This window comes from Callithrix jacchus, chromosome 17, assembly GCF_049354715.1.
Source record: "Callithrix jacchus isolate 240 chromosome 17, calJac240_pri, whole genome shotgun sequence".
NCBI lineage: Eukaryota > Metazoa > Chordata > Mammalia > Primates > Cebidae > Callithrix > Callithrix jacchus.
The window spans coordinates 65,723,499-65,745,390 of NC_133518.1; the positions used below are offsets into that span (position 1 = coordinate 65,723,499).

Sequence of the window (21,892 nt, forward strand, 5' to 3'; positions counted from 1 at the left end):
TCTTACCATAAGAAGGAGATTCCCGTCCATCTTCTTTATCTGATTCTTTATCTTTTCTTCTCCGGTGGTGATGTTTGTGTCCACGATGCCTATGACGTCGACGACTCTCTTTACTAAACGGGACGTGAACACCAATATATACAGCTCTATGACCTATAAAAAGGTTCACAAACATATTACTAGCTTTCCAAGAGAAAAAAGTGATATATGCCAATGTACTCCAAAATCTACTCTGATAAAGAATATAAGTTTGTGTAATTAACAATGATAGTCTCCAGTTACTTCTCTTACTTTACAAAGTACTACACAGAATATTATGCCAAGGGCTAATATGACTGACAGGTGATTGTACTAAATCTATGAATCTCTTATGTAAGTGTTTGTACATCTAAAAAGATATCTTAAGAAAGAAGAGCTCAGCCCACCTGAAATCATACTACGTAGACATATATCTATGGCATCCACAGTTGGTAGAGGTCTTTAAGCTATAAATTTTAATAACAAATATATTTACTAATTTTTTAGAGTTTTGAAAAAAAACAATAAAGTCCAAATTACTGAGAGCTACATTAAACGTAAATAATCCAAATAAAGGGTAGAAACTGTCAGATTAGATTAAAAAGCAGTAAGTTACTTTGCTTTTAAACTAGTAAAAGCTCCTGCTGATAGTGCATTATCCTAACTTTGCAGTCTAACAAGAAAACAGTTATAAAAGGCAGTCTCTGCTTTTGCCCATTAGATGAAACTCAATCAGGAATCCTCGCCACAGAGCTAGGAGCACTATGTCAAATATCAAATGAGTGTTGAGTGAAGAGGGATGTGAACTACAAGGTCAACTAATTTGCAACTATGTACACAATTTAAAAAGTAATATGCTGAAATGCAAATAGTTAATGACATTCTCTTCCTAACATAAGATGGTCAGGAAACAAGTACTTCAAGAGACTTGGGACCTCCATCTTTATATGTGATTTGAAGTACAGTTGATCCTCATTATTTTGGGGATTCCATATTTGTGAAGTTGCTGATTCATTAACATTTACTCATAACCACAAAATCAATACTGGCTAAGACTTCATGCCATTTTTCGGACAGGCACAGAGCAGCATAAAATTTGAGTTGCCTGACACTCATATCCCCAGCTAAGGCTGAAAAATGTGATACTCTAACATCTTATTTCAGCTGCCAATATATTAATGTCATAAAGTAAATAATCACCTTTTAAATTAAAAGAGGGACAGACTTAACACACTGAACTAAAATAATTTTTTCAACATCTCCCAGTACTCTAGCTCAGCACATAAGAAGCACTTAATAAATGTCTATGGAATTAAATCTCAACTACTGGAAAAAAAAGAAATCCAAATGTAAAAGCTAATCATACAGGGTTTCTTTTTGGAATGATAGAAATATTTCAAGAATTAGACAATGGTGTTGGTTGCATAATATAGTGAATACATTTTTTAAAAAATTGTAGACTTCAAAATGGTCAATTTTATGTTATGTGAATTATCAATTAAAAAAGCAACAAAAAATAAATATAACAAAAGTCAAATTTATTCTAATGAAACTATTTCTTTCAGAACATAAAGAAAGGTGGAAATTAAACAGTTAAATTCCCATCACTCCACTGGGAATTACAACATTGTTCCTCCAATTAGTACTAATGGGTCTTGGCACACAAGCCCCAATGCACCAAGATAAAAATAAATGTCATCAGTGTGCAGTTTAGAAAGACTAGATAAAATAAATAAAAACACACGAGAATCCAAAGATTGGTAGATTAAGCCTTATTGTATTTTCTTCTTTTACTATTGCCTCTAGCGTCCTCTGTCGTAATTTTTTTCTTTTTCTTTACTTTTTCTTTTGCTCTTACTTATTCTATCGAGAGCCTATTTACTCAAACTCTCTTAGATAGACTTACCAAAATGTAGTTGTATGCAAAGCATGCAGAGCATAAGGCCTATGATAACCAAAGGAAGTGAAGGAACATAGCCAAGTGCCTCTCCCTTCATGTTCCAGGTGAGAGTTGACATTAAACATTAAATGTATTACCGTACACTTGAATTAGTAAAATTAGCACTAACAATTTTAACCTCCCTATCTCCTATAATTCACAAGATCTAACCATAAGCTTCTAGATTCCAGAAGCTTTCTTTCTGGAAGCCATAACAAGCCTAGACTCTTAAAGCCCATTTTTAGAGTTAAAAAAAAAAAAGCAAACCTACAATATAAATGAAAACTCTTGTTTCTCTGTCCATTTCTTTTTTAAAATAAACAATTAATAACCCAATATACTACAAGCTCTAATTGAAGATTTTAACTTCATGATGTAGTTCCTAAAAACATCCCCCAAAAATGTCTATCAAAACATTTGCTATGAACAAACACCAACCACCTTAACCACATGTTCGTGGTTAACACCATCAATAACAAGTCATGTTGATATCAGACTGTCCACAGATACCGTGCACTGAAAAGGGCATGTTACTTCTGTAGTATGCTTCCCAAATAACTATAACCTCCACCTACTCGTGATAACATCAGCCTCAACCCAGGCTGAGAAACGCTGTACAAAATATCTAACCATTACTCTTCAAAAGTGTCAAAGTCATGAAAAACAAAGAAAGAATGAGGAACTGGTATAGATTAGGAGGCTCGCAATTAAATATACTGTCACAGAGCCCGAACTAGATCAACAAAAAGGCCATTAGTGGAAAAACCAGTGAAGCCTAAAATCTACAGTTTAATAGTAAACTAGTAATTAATCAGATTCTAATTAAATTAGTAATTAACCAGTGTTACTTTCTTTGTTTACACAAATGCATGGCTGTGCAAAAGGTTAACATTAGAAGAAACTGGGTGAAATGTATGGAGGAACACTCTGTGCTGCCTTTGCAGCCATTCTGTAAATCTAAAATTATTTTCAAAGGAAAGAAACCACATGCCAGGACTTCTTCCTGTTTAAGGAAGAATGATGGGCAAACAACTCAGTTACTCTACAACTCTGCAGAGGTTACTGCAACACTTTAAAAGGCTAATGTAACACCTATAAAATGAATGTTTAGATGGCAACTAATGATAACTGTGGTTTATTAGTCTGGCACGTTAGTGTACTCATTATACAAATTACTCGGCCTGCTAGAAATGAAAAAAATTAAAAGAATTAACTAATTTTGTGACTCTGGCCTTTCAGTTTTCCAAGTTAAGTTAATGGTAACCATCACTAAATTCTGAAAAGCATTGTGAACTCTTAATCTTTTGCCAATACTTTCAAATGGCACTCTTCTAAATGTATGTATTACAACAATAACAAACAAAAACTCAGCAAATACTAGGTAAAACTTAAGAGGATACACACAACAAATATTAATTAGTAATTTATCCTACTAAGCAAAGGAAGTTATTTTAAACAAACTTACTTTCTAGTTCTTCTTTTTCAAACTTGGTGTTCACAGTTGAGCTAGTTTTGCCAAGATCCACAACAGCTTCTTCATCAGGACCCTAAGAACAAATTATTCTCATTGACTCGTGAGATCACAATCTATTGAGGACCTATCATATGCATCCTTTGAAATGGCAACAAAATATAAAAGACTGCTTTCTTTCAAATAAACGAATTCTTATTACAGCTAACTGCATTATTTTTAAAATGTTATAAGCTACTTAAATCCACAGAAGATCATTCAAAAATCCCATAGTAAGAAGTGAAATGGCAAAGGTTTTTAAATGGTTTTCTGTGCAAATTACTAAATAAGTGGTAATATATTCATTTCATCCTCAAAAGACAGACCTTCCAGGGTTAGAGATTAAAGAAAATGTGATGTGAGGGGAGTCCTTGGATGTCAACGTGGAATGCTTGCTTTCTTGATCTTTGCTCTTATGTGTCCTAAACAACATGAAACAGTTACGCTGGATTGGATTATGGTCAAACATAAAGTTGTCAAAAAAAAAAAAGGTAGACTCAACATTCAGCACCACTTTATATTAATCAAGAGATAACGAAAGTTAAAAGAACTTTTTATTTTCCCCCAAGGTAAAATCCATGCCAAAATTTAACCTCTAGGGAAATTCTAGTTTCAGTTGTGAAAATCCCACCTTCATAATTTTGTTCTCTTTTCAGTTCAACAAAAAGTCTAAACGTATTTATTGTAAAATGTTGTATGGGCTAATTTTAAAATGAGAAAATTTTAGCTTTAACTTCCCTTCTCAACTTGTAGTAACTTTCAAACGGACATTCTAATCATCATTAACTACTTATTATTAACTTATTACACACAAAGATTCTGTGCCACTGCTAGAGAGAAAAGGACAAATACCCTACCCTCAAAAAGTCTTCGAAATCTAGTCCTGGTTTCTAGCCAGACCAGCTACAGCTCCTTCTGGACCCATACCCAGCATGGGGCTACCGGAGCTATGCAGGGAAACTCCCTGACCTCTACCAGAGCTGGCCAGGCAGCTCCACACTTTTTTACAATGCATACCAAGTAAACTGAGATACAATTATTGCTTCTATGGAAACCCCAGTGTTCAAATCCTTAGTAAGTAAACTCAGGAACTGAATTGATTTGATTAAATTTTCAGATAAATTCCTTGCTATCCAAACTACCACTATTTGTTACCCAAAACTCAGAGCAAGACACAGTATATGAAGTAAATGCAGATCTTTTGATATCCAAATTTACTTTCTAAAGGCCATATATTCAAACTGTAAATCAAATACATTTATTTGGATATCAGGACATACACGTATACAACTTTGAATGATTGGTGTTCAATTTAATATAGGTAATAGAAGTATTAAATGAATTGCTATGGTTCCATATTTAAAGGAGTGGGAGCAAGCAATGTAGACCATGAGACAATTTCATATGACAGACTAAGAAGATGGGCCAGGTGTGGTGGTTCACACCTGAAATCCCAGTACTTTGGAAGTCTGAGGTATGAGTATCACTTGAGCCCAGGAGTTTGAAACTAGCCAGGGCAACATAGCAAGACCCCCATCTCCATTTACTTAATATGATTCTTAATTTAACAAAATTTTAAGGCCGAGCATGGTGGCTCATGCCTGTCATCCCAACATTTTCGGAGGACAAAGTGGGTGGATCACCTGAGGTCAGGAGTTTGACATCAGCCTGGCCAACAGGGTGAAACCCTCTCTCTACAAAAAATAATGGCCGGGCATGGAGGCTCACGCCTATAATCCCAGCACTTTGGCAGGCCGAGGAGGGTGGATCACGAGGTCAAGAGATTGAGACCATCCTGGTCAACATGGTGAAACCCCATCTCTACTAAACATACAAAAAATTAGCCGAGCATGGTGGGGTGCACCTGTAGTCCCAGCTACTCGGGAGGCTGAGGCAGGAGAATTGCTTGAACCCAGGAGGCGGAGGTTGCAGTGAGCTGAGATCATGCCACTGCACTCCAGCCTGGGTAACAAGAGCGAAACTCCGTCTCAAAAAAATAAATAAATAAAAATAAAGAGTAATTAGCCAGGTGCACAAATTAATCACACTGCCTTACAGCATTCACTTCCTCAGTAACAAGGAAAAGCCAAAGTAGGAAACCAAACCAAACCCCAAAAGTGCAAGAACAAGTAATGAATAATTTCCACCCATGAACCAAGTCATACTCTAAGATCTTTAGCCAAATCCTCCAATGACTTCATGTCATTGAGTCTCTGAACATGCACAGATACAAAAGATAAGCTCTCCTAAGTAAAACGCACAGAAGTTGTATCCTGAGAGGTAGCATACTGCCTATCCTAAAAGGGATTAACTGCTCACATTCCAAACTTTCATTTAGGTTGCACAATTGCCAGGATATGAAGCAAAACAATGAACTCTCACCTTCAAATAAAAACAAAAAGGACTCAAAAACAGCTTAAGTTATATAGTCTCACAATACTTACAAATATATTATTTATTATACTTATTTAAAATACACATACCCTTTGACCTCTAAATAGCTTTCATGGATAAATGCTCCCACATGTACCAAACATGACATATTAAAAGAAGAAAAAAAGAGTACATCTTCTCATGCTCTACACAGGCTGCACCTACTAGATACTGCCTAGGCAAGAGAAAGTTCCACTTCTCTGAACTTTCATTTTCATTGAGGCATTCTTTCTAATATTTAAAAAAAAAATGAAACAAAAATGTGTGTCAATAGTAACAAGACAATCTCATACCAAAGAGTTCTAGGAAAGAGTTTGAGACACCAGACCCAAAAAAATGGAAGCAAATCTTAATGTCCTGATAAGAAAAAGTCTCAAAGATATTTGCTTAGTGAAAAAGCACATTGTAGTAAATAAGGTCAAGTTTACTTTAAAAATATTTACAAGACTAAACCAAAATTTTATTGCCATAGTTACAGGTTTTCATATGTATTTATTTATATTAAGTAAAAAGCAGGGTTTAAAGGCTTGATGGTATCCACACCAAATTCTTTGGGTTTTTTTTTTTTTTTTTTGGTTGCTTAATGTGCGACTGCAGCTCAGACACACCAAATTCTTAACTGCTCATTTCTGGAAAGGGAACTGGGTTTGAATGGAAGTCAAGTCAGAATATGAATTTATTGTTATTGTTTCAGTTTTCAATGAGAACGTTTTCATGTGTAACTTGCATAACTAAATTATTTTATTTCATTTCATTTCATTTTAATTTGACAGTCTCCCTCTGTTGCCCAGTCTGGAGTGCAGCCTTTGGGAGGCCGAAGCAGGCAGAGATTATTTGAGGTCAGGAGTTTAAGACCAGCCTAGCCAACATGGCGAAACCTGTCTCTATTAAAATACAAAAATTAGCTGAGTGTGGTGGAGCACTCCTGTAATTCCAGTTACTCAGAAGGCTTGAACCCAGGAAGTGGAGGCTGCAGTGAGCCGAGATTGCACCACCACACTCTAGCCTAGGCAACAGAGCAAGATCTGTCTCCAAAAAAAAAAAACCAAAACCTATATCATAAATTTAAAAACCCAGCATCAACATATGACAAAATCAAATTCAATTCAAAATGCAAATCCCAGCAAAATCAAATTGAGTTTTGTTAGAAACATATTTATACCTTCATAAGACATTTTACTAATTCCTCTCACAGTTATTTATCTTGCCTGAAAAAGCAAAATGCACAATTTAAATTTCTGGTCAAATTATCAAAAATGACACTTAACATGCCAAAGGCAAAGTACTAGGAGTAAAGGATGTTAAAAGATTCCTTTAAAATATATGGTAAATCTAGTCTAATATTCTTTTTGACACCCTGAAGTTTACAAAAATCCACTGAAACAGCCATCAGAGGTCCCTGTTACAAATTATTTTTTTCCATTACGTAAGACATATGGCTATTGCCCAAAAGTAATGCCTGTCATAAATTATGATTAACCACATAATTTCATAGTTATCGAACCCTTTAACTTCAAAACATACTTAACCATTAAGAAAAAGTGATTTCTTTCCTAATATCTCAGCCAAATAATTTTTAAAGACTCATTCAAGTAGTATTAACTAACCAAGAGTGAGTTTTATAGAAGAATAAAGATGCTACGAACATTTTTAACTTTACACACAGAATTACTCTTCAACAGATGACATCCACAGCCAAGGACACAGAGGATGATACTATTCTAAGCCAGTGCTAGTAAGCCTGACATTTCTTCAAGCTTCACTATTCAACTCTGATTCAAATTCGTTTTTAAATAAAATATAAGATCTTAATTAGGTACATACAGGTAACTTCTTCTCCAGACGAAATCTTTCCATAGTAATACAGAAATGCCTTGTTTTTGATGATGTAATGAAGTAAGTCCCTTGAAGAGTCCAGGGACAGTGAGCACATATCTGATTTAGGTCACTGTGCTTTGCAGAGATGAACTCTTCTAAGTTACTTTTATGGCGCAGCCAATCACTGTGTTCTAAGTTACCTAATCTTCGAAGCTAATAACTACAACCTACATAGGGTCACAGTGTAGCAGATTTGGAAAGTAATATACACATTTAGTTTTAAGTAAAAATACCAAGAGGAATGCAGCAATCCATTTTCAACTAAAACCTTTCTGCAATGTTAGTACAAACAGTGCATACTCTAAGAACACGTGTGAGAATATCTATACCATAGAGAAGATACTTTCAAAACTATGCTCAGTTAAATCTAGCCCTTGAATTTCAGAAAAAACCCAAAGATGTTTCCATTTGAAAAATTTCACCTTTTTAATATTACAAAATTTATGCTAACTCACATATAACTGTATTAATAAATGGATTAATAAATATTATAGTTTATAATTATCATTTTAGCCAAAACAAAGAGTTAATATGGACAATAGTTAGAAAAAAAATGAGACTTGGGATTCTCTACATTTTTTTAAATTCCTGAAGATCTCACAGCACCTTTGTTTATATAAGTTACCACATCAGGATTAAAACAGAAAACTTCAAAATATTTATTCAGAATCATTTAAACAATAATAAAGCCATTACATGTTAACATGCTAACATTTTAATAAAAACCACTTCTCAAAAACAAGACAAAATTCAGTGGGAAGAATGGCTCTGTTAATTTTTACATATTCAATATATCTTAATTTTTACATATTTAACTTCATAGAAGACAACTGGATTCTCATACATACTTCTGCAGTCAATCTGATGTCATCTGCCCTTGGTTGAAATTTATTTAAAAAAAAATCCAGGGCTGGGCGCTGTGGCTCACATCTGTAATCCCAGCATTTTGGAAGGCTGAGTTGGGTGGATCACAAGGTCAGGAGTTCAAAACCAGCCTGGCCAATATGGCGACACCCTACCTCTACTAAAAATATAAAACTTAGCCGCGCATGGTGGTGGGTACCTGCAGTATCAGCTACTCCGGAGGCTGAGGGAGGATAATCACTTGAACCCGGGAGGCAGAGGTTGCAGTGAGCAGAGATCGCACCACTGCACCCCAGCCTGGGCAACAGAGCAAGACTCAGTTTTTATGAATACTTATTTTGTCATTCAGAATATTAAAGCAAAACAAAAAGGCTGAGATTTAATAAGATAACTAGTTTTTACTGCTTCACTAAAGTGCTCTTTGTATACACAGTTTTGCTTCTTGGTACCATCAATTCTATAAGGTAGCAAATAGATGATATTTAATATTTTCTATAAAAATATCTATATTCCATAGCTAAAATCTTACTACCCAGCTCATCCTGGATAATTCACTGATGATGTGCATTAATACATAACAAAATAAGAAATGTAACACCAATATATCAAACAGAAAAGATACTTTCTTTTAATCTTTCACAACTTTACGTAGGGAGACTGACTGTGGGTAACAGGTGAAAGACATGCCATATACTTCAAACACAATTAAGGCTTCTCAACTCCTCCAAGAATAGAAATCCCAGTAACATCAACAGTTATAATACACATACAATTAATTACATATCTGAAATATTCACCTTTATGATGTATGATATACACTTGGCGAATAAACATAAATCTGAAGACTCAAATACGAGAGTAAGACATGTGTCATTCAATTATTTTTTAAATTCTCAATACATCAAGCCCTGAAAGAACATCTGCAAACAATCAGGTTAAAAACTAGTTTCTGGCTGGGCATGGTGGCTCATGCCTGAATCCTAGCACTTTGGGAGGCTGAGGCGGGCAGATCACCTAAAATCAGGACTTCAAGACCAGCCTTGCCAACATGGTGACCTCACCTCTACTAAAAACACAAAAATTAGCCGAGCATGGTGGTGCAAGCCTGTAATACCAGCCACTCTGGAGTCTGAAGCAGGAGAATTGCTGGATCCTGGGAGGTGGAGGCTGCAGTGAGCTGAGATCACGCCACTGCATTCTAGCCTGGGCAACAGAATGAGACTCCATCTCAAAAAAAAAAAAAAAAACCCATTTCTAAAATGACCTCTTGAAATATACTTCCTGTGGAAAATCTTGGCCCTCCCCACCAGGACTTAAGAGCTTAACCTGCTGGTCAAGCACACGTCTGCCCCATTCCTCTCCTCCCCCACTGGATTATAAAAACCATAAGCATAGGGATTTGGGTGGGAGGAAGGGAAGGTTAAGCAACCCAAGAAAGAAACTAAGTGCATTTACCAACTTTTTAATTTCCCAAATATGAAACAAAATGTTATATATCAAAATACGAAAGACACATTTCTCCAACTTCCCATTGTAAGTAACACTATCATGGACACTATTAAACCAATATCCCAATAAAATTGTTAAAAATCAAGGTTTATAGGTAAAATTAGTTTACTATGTTCTTTGATAAAATAAAAATATAAAGTAACTCAACAAATAAACTGAAACTTTAATCAGTAGGCTTTCATTCGTCTATTTAAAGATTTATTTTCAGTGTAATTTTACTGAATAGAAGTCTCATTTGATCCCTCGCTCCGTTTTCAGCCTTCTTGCTAATGTTTTTATGCAAATGGGAATATATATGTTCTTACAAAAAGAGAGCATTCATTACTCACTGTTTTATAACCTGTATTTTTTTACTTAAGCTACATTTTTAGGTAATTTATCAAATTAATCTGTAAATAGTAGAAAAATCCAAGGTTACAAAAGTGCCCCCAAATAACCAAGCATTCCTCCCATTCCCACTTCCACTCATGAGCTACAGCCACATTCTGTTGTGTCTTATAACTATTTTTGATTGCTAGAGTTACCATTATAACCTTAAATAATTTATTTTACGTTTTGGTGTGAATTTTCTCTAACACACCCATACCCTTTCATTTGCAATCTCTCTTCCACATCTGTTTTTGAGACATATATATATTTTGAGACAGGGTCTTACTCTGTCGCCCAGGCTAGAGAGTGCAGTGGAGCAATCTCTGCTCACTGCAAACTCTGCCTCCCAAGTTCAAGCAAGTCTCATGTCTCAGCTTCCCTAGCAGCTGGGATTACCAATGCCTGCAACCACACCCTGCTAATTTTTATATTTTAAGTACAGACCTGGTTTCTCCACATTGGCTAGGCCGGTCGTGAACTCCTGGCCTCTATAGATATCCACTCGCCTGGGCCTCCCAAACTACTAAGATTACAGAATCCACTACACTCAGCTTATGTTTTTATTTTTGTATCAAGATTCATAACATTTACATTCTATTCAACTAATAAAGCCTTCTAAGCTGTGTCCTCTGGTTAATTCTAAAAACTGAAAGCTCATATTAATAAGCATTTTAAGTACTAGAATTACTTAAATATTGTATTATCTAGTACAGAACCAAGAATTAAAATTGGACCATCTGAATCAATGTCACCAAATCTCTACTGCTCACAAGAGACTATTTCAAACATTAAAGTCAAGTAGATCCCTCTCCTAATTTATTATGAAGGGTGTTTTCCCCTAAGTTTTCTGAGTAATGTTCAGCTCAAATACCTTTTTCATTTAAGAAGGCCTTGAGAAATATGCTTCACAATAAATATATGGGTAATAAAGAAAATCTTTTCATGTTCAAAAATCATTTTACTTGATATTATTTTGGATAAATACCTTCTCTCAGGTACCATGCCATGGCCTTTAAGAACTTGGTGCTGTTGACCAGAAGCCTAATAACCACTGGATTTTTGCTTCATCAAGATGTGTCTTTTACTATTACTTCAGGAATCCCAGTAGACCTTTACAACACGACTCAAGTATAATGAAAATAAAACAAACCTGTCAAGAAGTGACAAAATTATAACCAGATACCAAGAGCAAACATATTAAAGTGTAAAATACTAAAGATTTCGGCTGGGCACAGTGGCTCACAGTCCCAATACATAGGGAGGTCAAGGCGGGTGGAACACAAGGTCAGGAGTTTGAGACCAACCTGGCCAATATGTTAAAATCCCATCTCTACTAAAAACACAAAATTTAGCCGGGCGTGCTAGCAGTCGCCTGTAGTCCCAGCTACTCGGGAGGCTGAGGCAAGAGAATCGCTCGAACCCGGGAGGCGTAGATTGTGGTGAGCCGATATCGTGCAACAACAACTAGCGAGGCATTGTGGCATGCTCCTGTAGTCCCACTACTAGGGAGGCTGAGGTGGGAGGATCACTTGAACCTGGGAGGCAGAGATTGCAGTGAGCCAAAACAGTACCACTGCACTCCATCCTGAGAAAGTGAGATTCCATCTCAAAAAAAAAAAAGAATACGAACCAAGTAATTCCCTTAAGTGAAAATACAAATGGCCAATGACTAACAGGATACGCTCACTAAATGCTTAACAAATGGAATTTAAGACCCATCAGATTAGGAAAACCAATTTTAATGTAACCACAAATGAGATTTAATTTTTTTCTTTTTTCTTTTTTTTGGGGGGGGGAGGGGAAACTCAGTCTCCGTCTACTACCCAGGATGGAGTGCAGTGGCACAATCTTGGCTCACTGCAACCTGGGCCTCCAGGGTTCAAGACATTCTCCTGCCTCAGCCTACCTAGTAACTGGGACTACAGGCACGCGCCATCACGCCAAGCTATTTTGTTGTTGCTGTTGTATTTTCAGTAGAGACAGGTTTCACCAGGTTGGTCTCAAAATCCTGACCTCATGATCCGCCCGCCTCGGCTTCCCAAAGTGCTGGGATTACAGGCGTGAGCCACCACACCTGGCCTCCATAATTTTTTTAAATCCCCATTTAAAACCAGTAGAGGCAGAAAGATCACCTGAAGTCAGGAGTTGGATGGAGATCAGCCTGGCAAACATGGCGAAACCCAGTCTCTACTAAATATACAAAAATTAGCGGGGCGTGTGGCGGGTGCCTGCAATCTCAGCTACTCAAGGGGCTGAACCCCGGAGGCGGAGATTGCAGTGAGCCGAGATCCCATCACGGTACTCTAGCCTGGAGGACAGGGCGAAACTCCACCTCAAAAACAGAAAAGAAAAAAAAGGAAAAGGAAATGAAAGCCCAGCGCGATGACTAAGCCCTGTAATCCTAGTGACGGCGCCAGGTAAAAAGGGTTCCCAAACTAAGCTACCAGTGGTCTGCACACTGGGAAGATGGGGTGGAGCCACAAAAAGTTCACGCCATTTGCAGAGGTAAGAGCCTGACCCCGCCTGTCCCGGGGTAGTAAGGTGGAATTCAATTGGTGGCCTAGCAGAACTCCATCTCACTTTGTTGTGTTCTCTCTCTTGGGAGTCTACGAGGCAATCTGCGCACTGGGAGGATGGGGTGGAGCCGGGAAAAGTTTGCGCCATTTGCAGCGGGGGAAGAGCCTGGCCCCGCCTGTTCCGGGTTAGTAACGTGGAATTCAATTGGTGAGATGGACAGCCTGTTAGGAGGGCTCCATCTTACTTTGCTGTGTTCTTTTTCTCTTGGGAGTCTACAGGACAATCTGCACGCTGGGAGGATGGGGTGGAGCCAGGAAAAGTTCGCGCCATTTGCAGGGGGTAAGAGCCCGGCCCCGCCTGTTCCGGGGTAGTAGCATGGAATTCAATTGGTGAGATGGACGGCCTGTTAGCAGGACTCCATCTTACTTTGCCATGTTCTTTCTTTTTCTCTTGGGAGTCTACGAGGCAATCTGCGCCCTGGGAGGATGGCGTGAAGGCGTGAAAAGTTCGCGCCATTTGCAGGGGGTAAGAGCCCGGCCCCCCTGTTCCAGGGTAGTGACGTGGAATTCAATTGGTGAGATGGATAGCCTGTTAGCAGCGTTCCATTTTACTTTGCTGTGCTGGTCGTTTTCGTTTTCGACCAATAAATTCGTAACTCCCCACCTTTCAAAGTGTCTGCGTGACTAATCTTTCCCGCCCTTGTGACAAGAACCCGGATTTGTCTACAACATCAGCACTTTGGGAGACCAAGGCGGGAGGATTGCTTGAGCTCAGGGGTTTCAGAAGAGCCTGGATAACAATTGAAAACCTGGAAACCCTGGCCTCCACCAAAAAAAAAAAAAAAAAAAAAAAAAAAAACACGAAAATTAACCGGGCGTGCCTCTCTAATCGCAGCTACTCAGAAAGCTGAGGCAGAAGAATCACTTGAACCCAGGAGGCAGAAGATACAGTGAGCCAAGATTGCGCCACTGCACACCAGCCTGGGAGACTGTCTCAAAAAAAAGAAAAAAGCTGTAGTTTCTAGTATCACATGTTAGTTTTAGAAAGGATAAAATCCATTTGTGAGTTTGAGTCTATATGAACACATAGAAGGCTACATAGTCTGTTTCAACAAAGATCATGCTTCTCTAAAGACAGTAAAGACCTACTTATTCAGTATATTTAATATAAAAAATAACTGATAATTCATTAAGGGTGAAATATTAGTGACATTTTAGTCCATTCTTCAAAACCACAATCAAGACTGGGTGCCGTGGTTCACGCCGGTAATCCCAGCACTTTGAGAGGCAGAGGCGGGTGGATAACCTGAGGTCAGGAGTTCGAGACCAGCCTGGCCAACATGACGAACCCCCGTCTCTACTAAAAATACAAAAATTAGCCAGGAGTAGTGGCAGGCGCCTGCACTCTCAGCTACTCCGGAGGGTGGGGCAGGAGAATTGCTTGAACCTGGTAGGCAGAGGTTGCAGTGAGCCGAGACTGCGCCACCAATGCACTCCAGCCTGAACAACAGAGCCCCACTCTGTCTCAAAAAAAAAAAAAAAAGGCAAGCATATAAGCCCAGCGCAGTGGCTCTTGCCTGTAATCCTAATGACAGCACCAAGTAAACAGGGATCCAAGACAACCTACCAGTGGCCTGCGCACTGGGAGGATAGGGTGGAGCCGCAAAAAGTTTGCGCCATTTGCAGGGTGAAAGAGCCTGGCCCGTCCTGTTCCGGGGGAGTAACATGGAATTCAATTGGTGAGATGGTCAGCCTGTTACCAGGACTCCATCTCACTTTGCTGTGTTCTTTCTTTTCCTCTTGAGAGTCTACGTGACAATCACTGGGAGGATGGGGGTGGAGGCGCAAAAAGTTGGCGCCATTGGCAGGGGCAAGAGCCTGTCCCCGCCTGTTCCAGGGTAGTAACATGGAATTCAATTGGTGAGATGGACAGCCTGTTTGCAGGACTCCATCTTTCTTCGCCGTGTTCTTTTTCTTTTTTCATCCAAGAAATTCGTAACCCCTCACCTTTCAAAGTGTCTGTGTGCCTACTCTTTCCCGCCCGTGTGACAAGAACCTGGTTTTGTCTATAACACCAGCACTTTGGGAGGCCAAAGCAGGCAGATTGCTTGAGCTCAGGGGTTTGAGACCAGCCTAGGCAACATAGTGAGTCCCTGGTCTCCACCAAAAACACGAAAATTTACCAGGCATGCCTGTAATCCCAAACACTCGGGAGGCTGAGCCGCGAAAATCGCTTGAACCTGGGAGATGGAGGTTGAAGTGAACCAAGATCGCGCCACTGCACTCCAGCTTGGGCTACGGAGCAATACTCCATATCGATTAAAAAAAAAAAAACTACAACCAATTATTGTTTCAAGTAGAAACAACTTTAATAACAAAGCAAGTAACATTTTTTGAAAAAGCATTTCACAAGTTCAGCTACCTACAGAAGATGGTTCAAAATTTTCCTAACCATTTTTCCATTTTCTAAAACTGAACTGGTAGGCACAGTTAAAAAAAAAAAAGATAATAACGTTTTGCTGCTTTACAGTCATTAAATTATACAAATTAACTGATTTAATTAATTTTAAGCTAATTAATTTGATTATATAATCAATTTAAGATTTTTTGAAATCTTAAATTCAGGAAAAAGAAATAATAAATGGCTTAGAATTCGAATTGTGAATTTCAATCAGCCAAAGGGGGGGGGACCTAGAAATTTTAAATTAGGTGGAAAACTGTACAGGAATTAAAGTGATTAAGAAAGCATATGCAGTAGCCATTTAAGTTCCCTTTACAGAAGGGAAATTACCTTTTTGGTATAGGAACCTAATACAGGAATGTAACTAGATGCAAATGATACTACTGACAAAGCAGAGGACCTGTGTTTCTCTATATAACAGAAAAGGGGGGTACAGAAAAGGTGCACAATTTTAATTATGAGAAGATATGTTTTAAATTCTTTAAAATTTTTACTTTCTTGGCCAGGCACAGTGGTTTACGCCTAGAATCCCAGCACTTTGGGAGGCTGAGGTGAGTGGATCACCTGAGGTCAGGAGTTCGAAACCAGCCATGCCTGTAATCCCAGCACTTTGGGAGGCCGAGGCGGGTGGATCACAAGGTCAGGAGATAGAGACCATCCTGGCCAACTTGGTGAAACCCCCATCTCTTAAAAAAAAAAAAAAATATTGGAGCAAGTGTTACTCTCCCAAGTATGTGAAAGAAGAAACTTGAGACTCAGAAAAATTAAATAATGTTCCCAATTGCTTCAGCTTGGATAAGACAGAATTTAAAATAATGTCCTGCCTCTAGGGACAATGCACTTTTCACTGGGCCACTTACAAACATTATTGTTAATTCTCACAAAAACTCCTTATAATAACACAGCTGATCATTATTCAAATCAGGGGTATGTGATTTCAAAGCACCATGTTCATTCCACTAGGCCACATACCGTACCGTTTTAAACTATATTTTTACTCATAGGCCTTATTTATGGAATTGTAAGTGAAACAATCACAAAAATGTTCACTTAATTATTTTAAAATACTAGCAATTCGGTACCAGCTAACAAAATTGAAATCACAGCAATAAGCAACACAAACATTAACACAATAAACCAGTATTAATACTATAACAAACATGAAGATTTTAATTTGATTTACACAGATAAACTTCAAGCAAATAGCCAGCCAAGAAAAGAGGAAGGAGAAATCTGTATAAGACCAATGGAAACCTGTCTCATTTTAAAGCATATGTTTCAGTAAGGAGCACAGCCAGTCCACTGGGTTTCATACTGCTAAATACCACTGCTGAGTTGACATTGCTTAATTTGGGCAACCACTTCCGTTTTTAGCACCACTAAAATTTTAACAGCTCACAGAACTCACAGACACACTTCTTACGTTTACCAGTTTATAAAGAATATTACAAAGGATATAAATGAAGAGATGTGTAGGACAAGGTATAGTTTTCCATAAGTCCTCTTCAAATTAAACACACTGCAATATTTCAAGTATTTCTGAGTCAAACTGACTAAACAAAGTCTTGCTAATTGTAGATTTTTTTTTTTTTTTGCCCATGAGCTTAAAGGCTTAAGCAGTTAATTTGAGTTTGAAATTGAACAGAAGATAATCTGTTGGCAGTTCTTTCTTCTCATTACACCTCAATTTATTAATATTATACATGGAACAAGTAATCTATTAATGAAGTATGAAGTTAAATTTACCAAAATAAAATCTTTGATGTACTGTTAATTTATAAGCCAAATAACAGCGTTTAATCTAAATACTAATACTTGGGTGTTAACATTTTAAGGAATATATATGATTGATGTATATATTGAACACATGAATATGTATGTATGTATTATTCCCAAAAGAATGAAATCAACTGTTAATCTATACCAATGGTTTTCCAACTTGTTTTAAATAAAGGAACAAAAGAGTAAGTAGCTCCAACTTTAAAAAAAAAAAAAAAACAGCAAACCCTGGAAACACATTTTGCATCACGACCCAGTATGTAACATACCTCTTCATTTGATCTTAGCCAAAAGGCCAAGCATAACATACCTCTTAACATGTCATGTATGTATGTACCTATGAATAAAACAAACAAAAGGTTTCACAAAACAATATGTGTCCTTACTATTTGTAACGTAGTTTTTAAGTGTTCTATTCTGTTCCTTTCTTTTCTAACACTTATAATACACTACACTGTTCTTACAAGTTATTAATAAGTCACAACCTGCAGCTTGGAAAAGATTCAATCTGAAGGAAGAGATTCAGAAGATGAATATTTGGGGTAGATCCTTTCTGAGTTTTATACAACAATAACTACATTACAAGCAGGCAGAGGCTAGTCAGAATTTCCGCCCCATAGCTATTTGAAATGGAGAACAAGGTGAAAGGGGACAGATTTGAAGCTTTAATACACCATCAACAAAGTGAGTAAAAAAATTCCCATTAGGGCTGGGCGCGGTGGCTCACGCCTGTAATCCCAGCACTTTGACAGGCCAAGGTTGGGGGGATAACAAGGTCAGGAGTTTGAGACCAGCCTGACCAACATGGTGAAACCCTGTCTCTTAAAAATTTTTTAAAAATAAAATAAAATAAATATTCCCATTCAAGGTCCCATGCCTTCATTTTATAAACTGTGGTTCAGGTTTATTTGTTTCAGATGACAAACTAAAGCAAAAGTTTTGACATTTGAAGCATTAAACAGTAAATGACTCCTAACCAACAGGCCCAACAAAAATCTGTCAGCCAACGCTCATTTTTTACACTTTATGTGACGTTCCTGAGGCCGACTGAAAAATAAAGCTGAAAATGTTATCATTTTGGCTTTATACAAAAATCTTCTCGGTGAACAGTATTTACTCCTCCAATCAGCTATTAATTCTAAATGAGCAGAGAGGCAGCAATCCCCCAACATCTAAAATCACTGCTACCAAATTACAATCTCAAACTGCCCCTAACTATTCAAAGCCCACAATCATAACAAAGAAGGCACTGGCATAGTATAAAACAACAATCCCTCCCAGCTAATCCAGTCAATATTCATTTCTTAACCTTTTAAAGCCATTTATTGCTAAACCAACGCAATTAGCAGAGGATAGCAAAAAAGTTAACATATAAAAATTGAATACATGAGCTTACGTCAATGACAAGACAGTAAATTTAAAAAAATTTTTTAATTGAATGCAGACTGGTTGTGATGACTTACGCCTGTAATCCCAGCACTTTGGGAGGACAAGGTGAGCTGATCACCTGAGGTCAGAGTTGGAGACCAGCCTGGCCATCACACAGCAAAACCTCGTCTCTCCTAAAAATACAAAAGTTAACCTGTAGTCCCAGCTACTTGGGAGGCTGAGGCAGGAGAATCACTTGAACCTGGGAGGCGGAGACTGCAGTGAGGGCAGATCACGCCACTGCACTCCAGCCTGGGCAATAGAGGGAGATTCTGTTTCAAAAAAAAAAAAAAAAAATATTTGAATCAGCTTAAAAAATGGAGGTAAGAAAACATCTCAAAAATTGATAAGCTGGGAATGGTGTGTTTGTACCCACCATTAGTCCCAGCTACTTGGGAGGCTGACGCCAGAGGACCACTTGAGCCCAGGAGTTCAGGGCTTCTGTACACTATGATTATACCTGAGAATAGCCACCAAATTCTTGCCTAGGCAACATAGCAAGACCTCATTTCTTTACAAAATAATGCAATTAACTTAATAAAGTCAATACATATACAACTCTTAACGACAAGCTGAATTACTTTAAAATTCCTACTTAATTAACCTCTTTGATCAATCACATTTTTCTAAACTAGAAGAGCAGCTTGAGGCCAAGCTCACAGCCATAATCCCAGGAGGTAGGCAGATCACTTGAGCTAAGGAGTTGAAGACTAGCCAGGGCAACACGGCAAAACCAAAAATACAAAAAATTAGCCAAGCGTGGTGGTGCGTGCCTATAGTCCCAGCTACCCTGGAGGCTGAAGTGGGAGGATTGCTTGAGTCCAGGATGTGGAGGCTGTAGTGAGCCGAAATCATATCAGCACTCCAGCCTGGGTGACAGAGTGAGACTCCATCTCAAAAAATAAACCAATAAATGCATAGATGATAGGCAGATTGAGTATATTAACCCCATAAAATTCAGTGCCACATAGTTATTCTGGAAATTCCTAAACATCTTTAAGTTACAAAAATAAATTATAACTGTGATTTCATTTGTTATCAGTAACAAATCTACAGCAGAAAAGAAATTCAATGATAAAACAGTTAAAAACAAGTTTTAAAAACAGTCTAAAGCTAGTTAGTGATCAGTACTTTATTTTGAAAAGGAAAGATATATAACATTTTAAATATTTTGTCAAAATGGTTAAATCATTTAAAGGAAGATACTTATACTTTAAGCTTTTAAACATTTTTGTCAACATGTCTTATCCTTTAAAATGTGATGCTTTAGGCAATAAGCCAGTATCAGACTAGGCGCAGTGGCTCATGCCTTTAATTCCAGCACTTAGCTGGATCACTTGAGGTCAGGAGTTTTCGAGAGCAGCCTGGCCAGCATGGTAAAAGCCCATCTCTACTAAAAATACAAAAATATTAGCCAGGCATGATGGCACACACCTGTAAACTCAGCTTCTTGGGAAGCCAAGGCAAGAGAATTGCTTGAACCTGGGAGATGGAGGCTGCAGTGAGCTGACATTGTGCCACTGCATCCCAGCCTGGGCAACAGAGTGAGACTCAGTCACAAAATAAAAAAAAAAACAGTATCAAACCCCTGACCACATCGTTATCTAGAATATCTAAATACCAAGAGTTTAAGAATAGCCAAGATTTTTTTCTCTTTCTTCTTTCTATATACAAACTCTTTTAGAATTTCGGTACGTAGGATACTCCATAAGAACACAGGCTGATTATTAATAGCAAGTTTCCAAGAGGCACATTTAGCATTTTACACACAGCATTCTACCAGATCATGAGACAAGTTTAATGCAGTAATTCCAATTTGCAAATGAGAAAAGTGAGATTCAAAGATGTTAGTTGCCCAAAGCCACCTTGTGGCAGATTAGAAATTGGGAACCCAGGTGTATCTGAAACCCAAACATGCATTTGTTACATCTAGGTTAAGCCACCTCCAAACTTTACCTTGTTTTCAAAATGAGGGTTGAGGCCTGTGATTATTTACTGAATTTCCTATTACTGAATAAAATAGCTCAATAAGATCAAATGAAGGCCAATTTTAGGCTGAATGAATCCCTTATTCCTAACAAATGACCAACTTGCCCAAATACAAACAGGCTCATAACAAAATCTTATCCGAGGATACTGCTAGTGGCATAAGCAAAAATGGATAAGGAAGTTACTCTTGCACATTTCATAATTAAGGTCATTTGGGAATAATTACAAAAAAAAAACAAAAATAAAGACAAACTATTACTGAAAGGACTCTACTGAGTCAGTGTATTGGCTAATTATAACACCTGTATAAACATTTATGCATGGATTGGCAAGTGAGGGAGGCAGAGTCCAGGAAGGAAGAGGGTCCCGCAAACCTCGAAATCACAAAATTAAAAGCAGATGAACAGAAAAATTTTCTATTATGTAGGTAATACTTCTACAAAGAACAGAATAGCATAATTTCAAAACAATACATATAACAGCTGACATCTGGAATCTGAAATCTCTTGTCATTTTGGTGGTTTTATAATCACATATATCATAAGTCACTGCTTTTCATAAAGCAAAATTACACAAGTATTAAGATTTAATCAAAACAGCATGGTACTGGTACCAAAACAGAGATATAGACCAATGGAACAGAACAGAGGCATCAGAGGCAACACAACATATCTACAACCATACAATCTTTGATAAGCCTGACAAAAACAAGCAATGGGGAAAGGATTCCCTGTTTAATAAATGGTGTTGGGAAAACTGGCTAGCCATGTGCAGAAAGCAGAAACTGGACCCCTTCCTGACACCTTACACTAAAATTAACTCCAGATGGATTAAAGACTTCAACATAAGACCTGGCACCATAAAAACCCTAGAAGGAAATCTAGGCAAAGCCATTCAGGACATAGGAGTAGGCAAGGAATTCATGACCAAAATACCAAAGGCATTGGCAGCAAAAGCCAAAATAGACAAATGGGACCTAATCAAACTCCACAGCTTCTGCACGGCAAAAGAAACAGTCACTAGAGTGAATCGGCAACCAACAGAATGGAAAAAAGTTTTTGCAGTTTACCCATCTGACAAAGGGCTGATATCCAGAATTTACAAAGAACTCAAACAGATTTACAAGAAAAAAACAAACAAGCCCATTCAAAAATGGGCAAAGGATATGAACAGACACTTTACAAAAGAAGACATACATG

At 37.8% G+C, this 21,892-nt stretch overlaps 1 protein-coding gene across 28 annotated transcripts in view; it reads right to left on the reverse strand.

Moving 5' to 3' along the window:
* Nucleotides 1-21,892, reverse strand: part of SLC4A7 (solute carrier family 4 member 7) — a 102,305-nt gene that overhangs the window by 70,049 nt on the left and 10,364 nt on the right. For 21 of the 28 annotated variants that reach the window (XM_078354421.1, XM_035278177.3, XM_078354419.1 and 18 more), the window contains exons 2-3: nt 3,423-3,504; nt 7-153 (exon numbers count right to left, since the gene is read on the reverse strand). In XM_078354421.1, the coding sequence (XP_078210547.1) occupies nt 7-153; nt 3,423-3,504 (229 nt within the window). Of the gene's footprint in view, nt 1-6; nt 154-3,422; nt 3,505-7,724; nt 7,848-21,892 lie in introns of those variants that run through there. The other 7 variants (XM_035278178.3, XM_035278173.3, XM_035278181.3 and 4 more) reach the window with 1 other exon arrangement.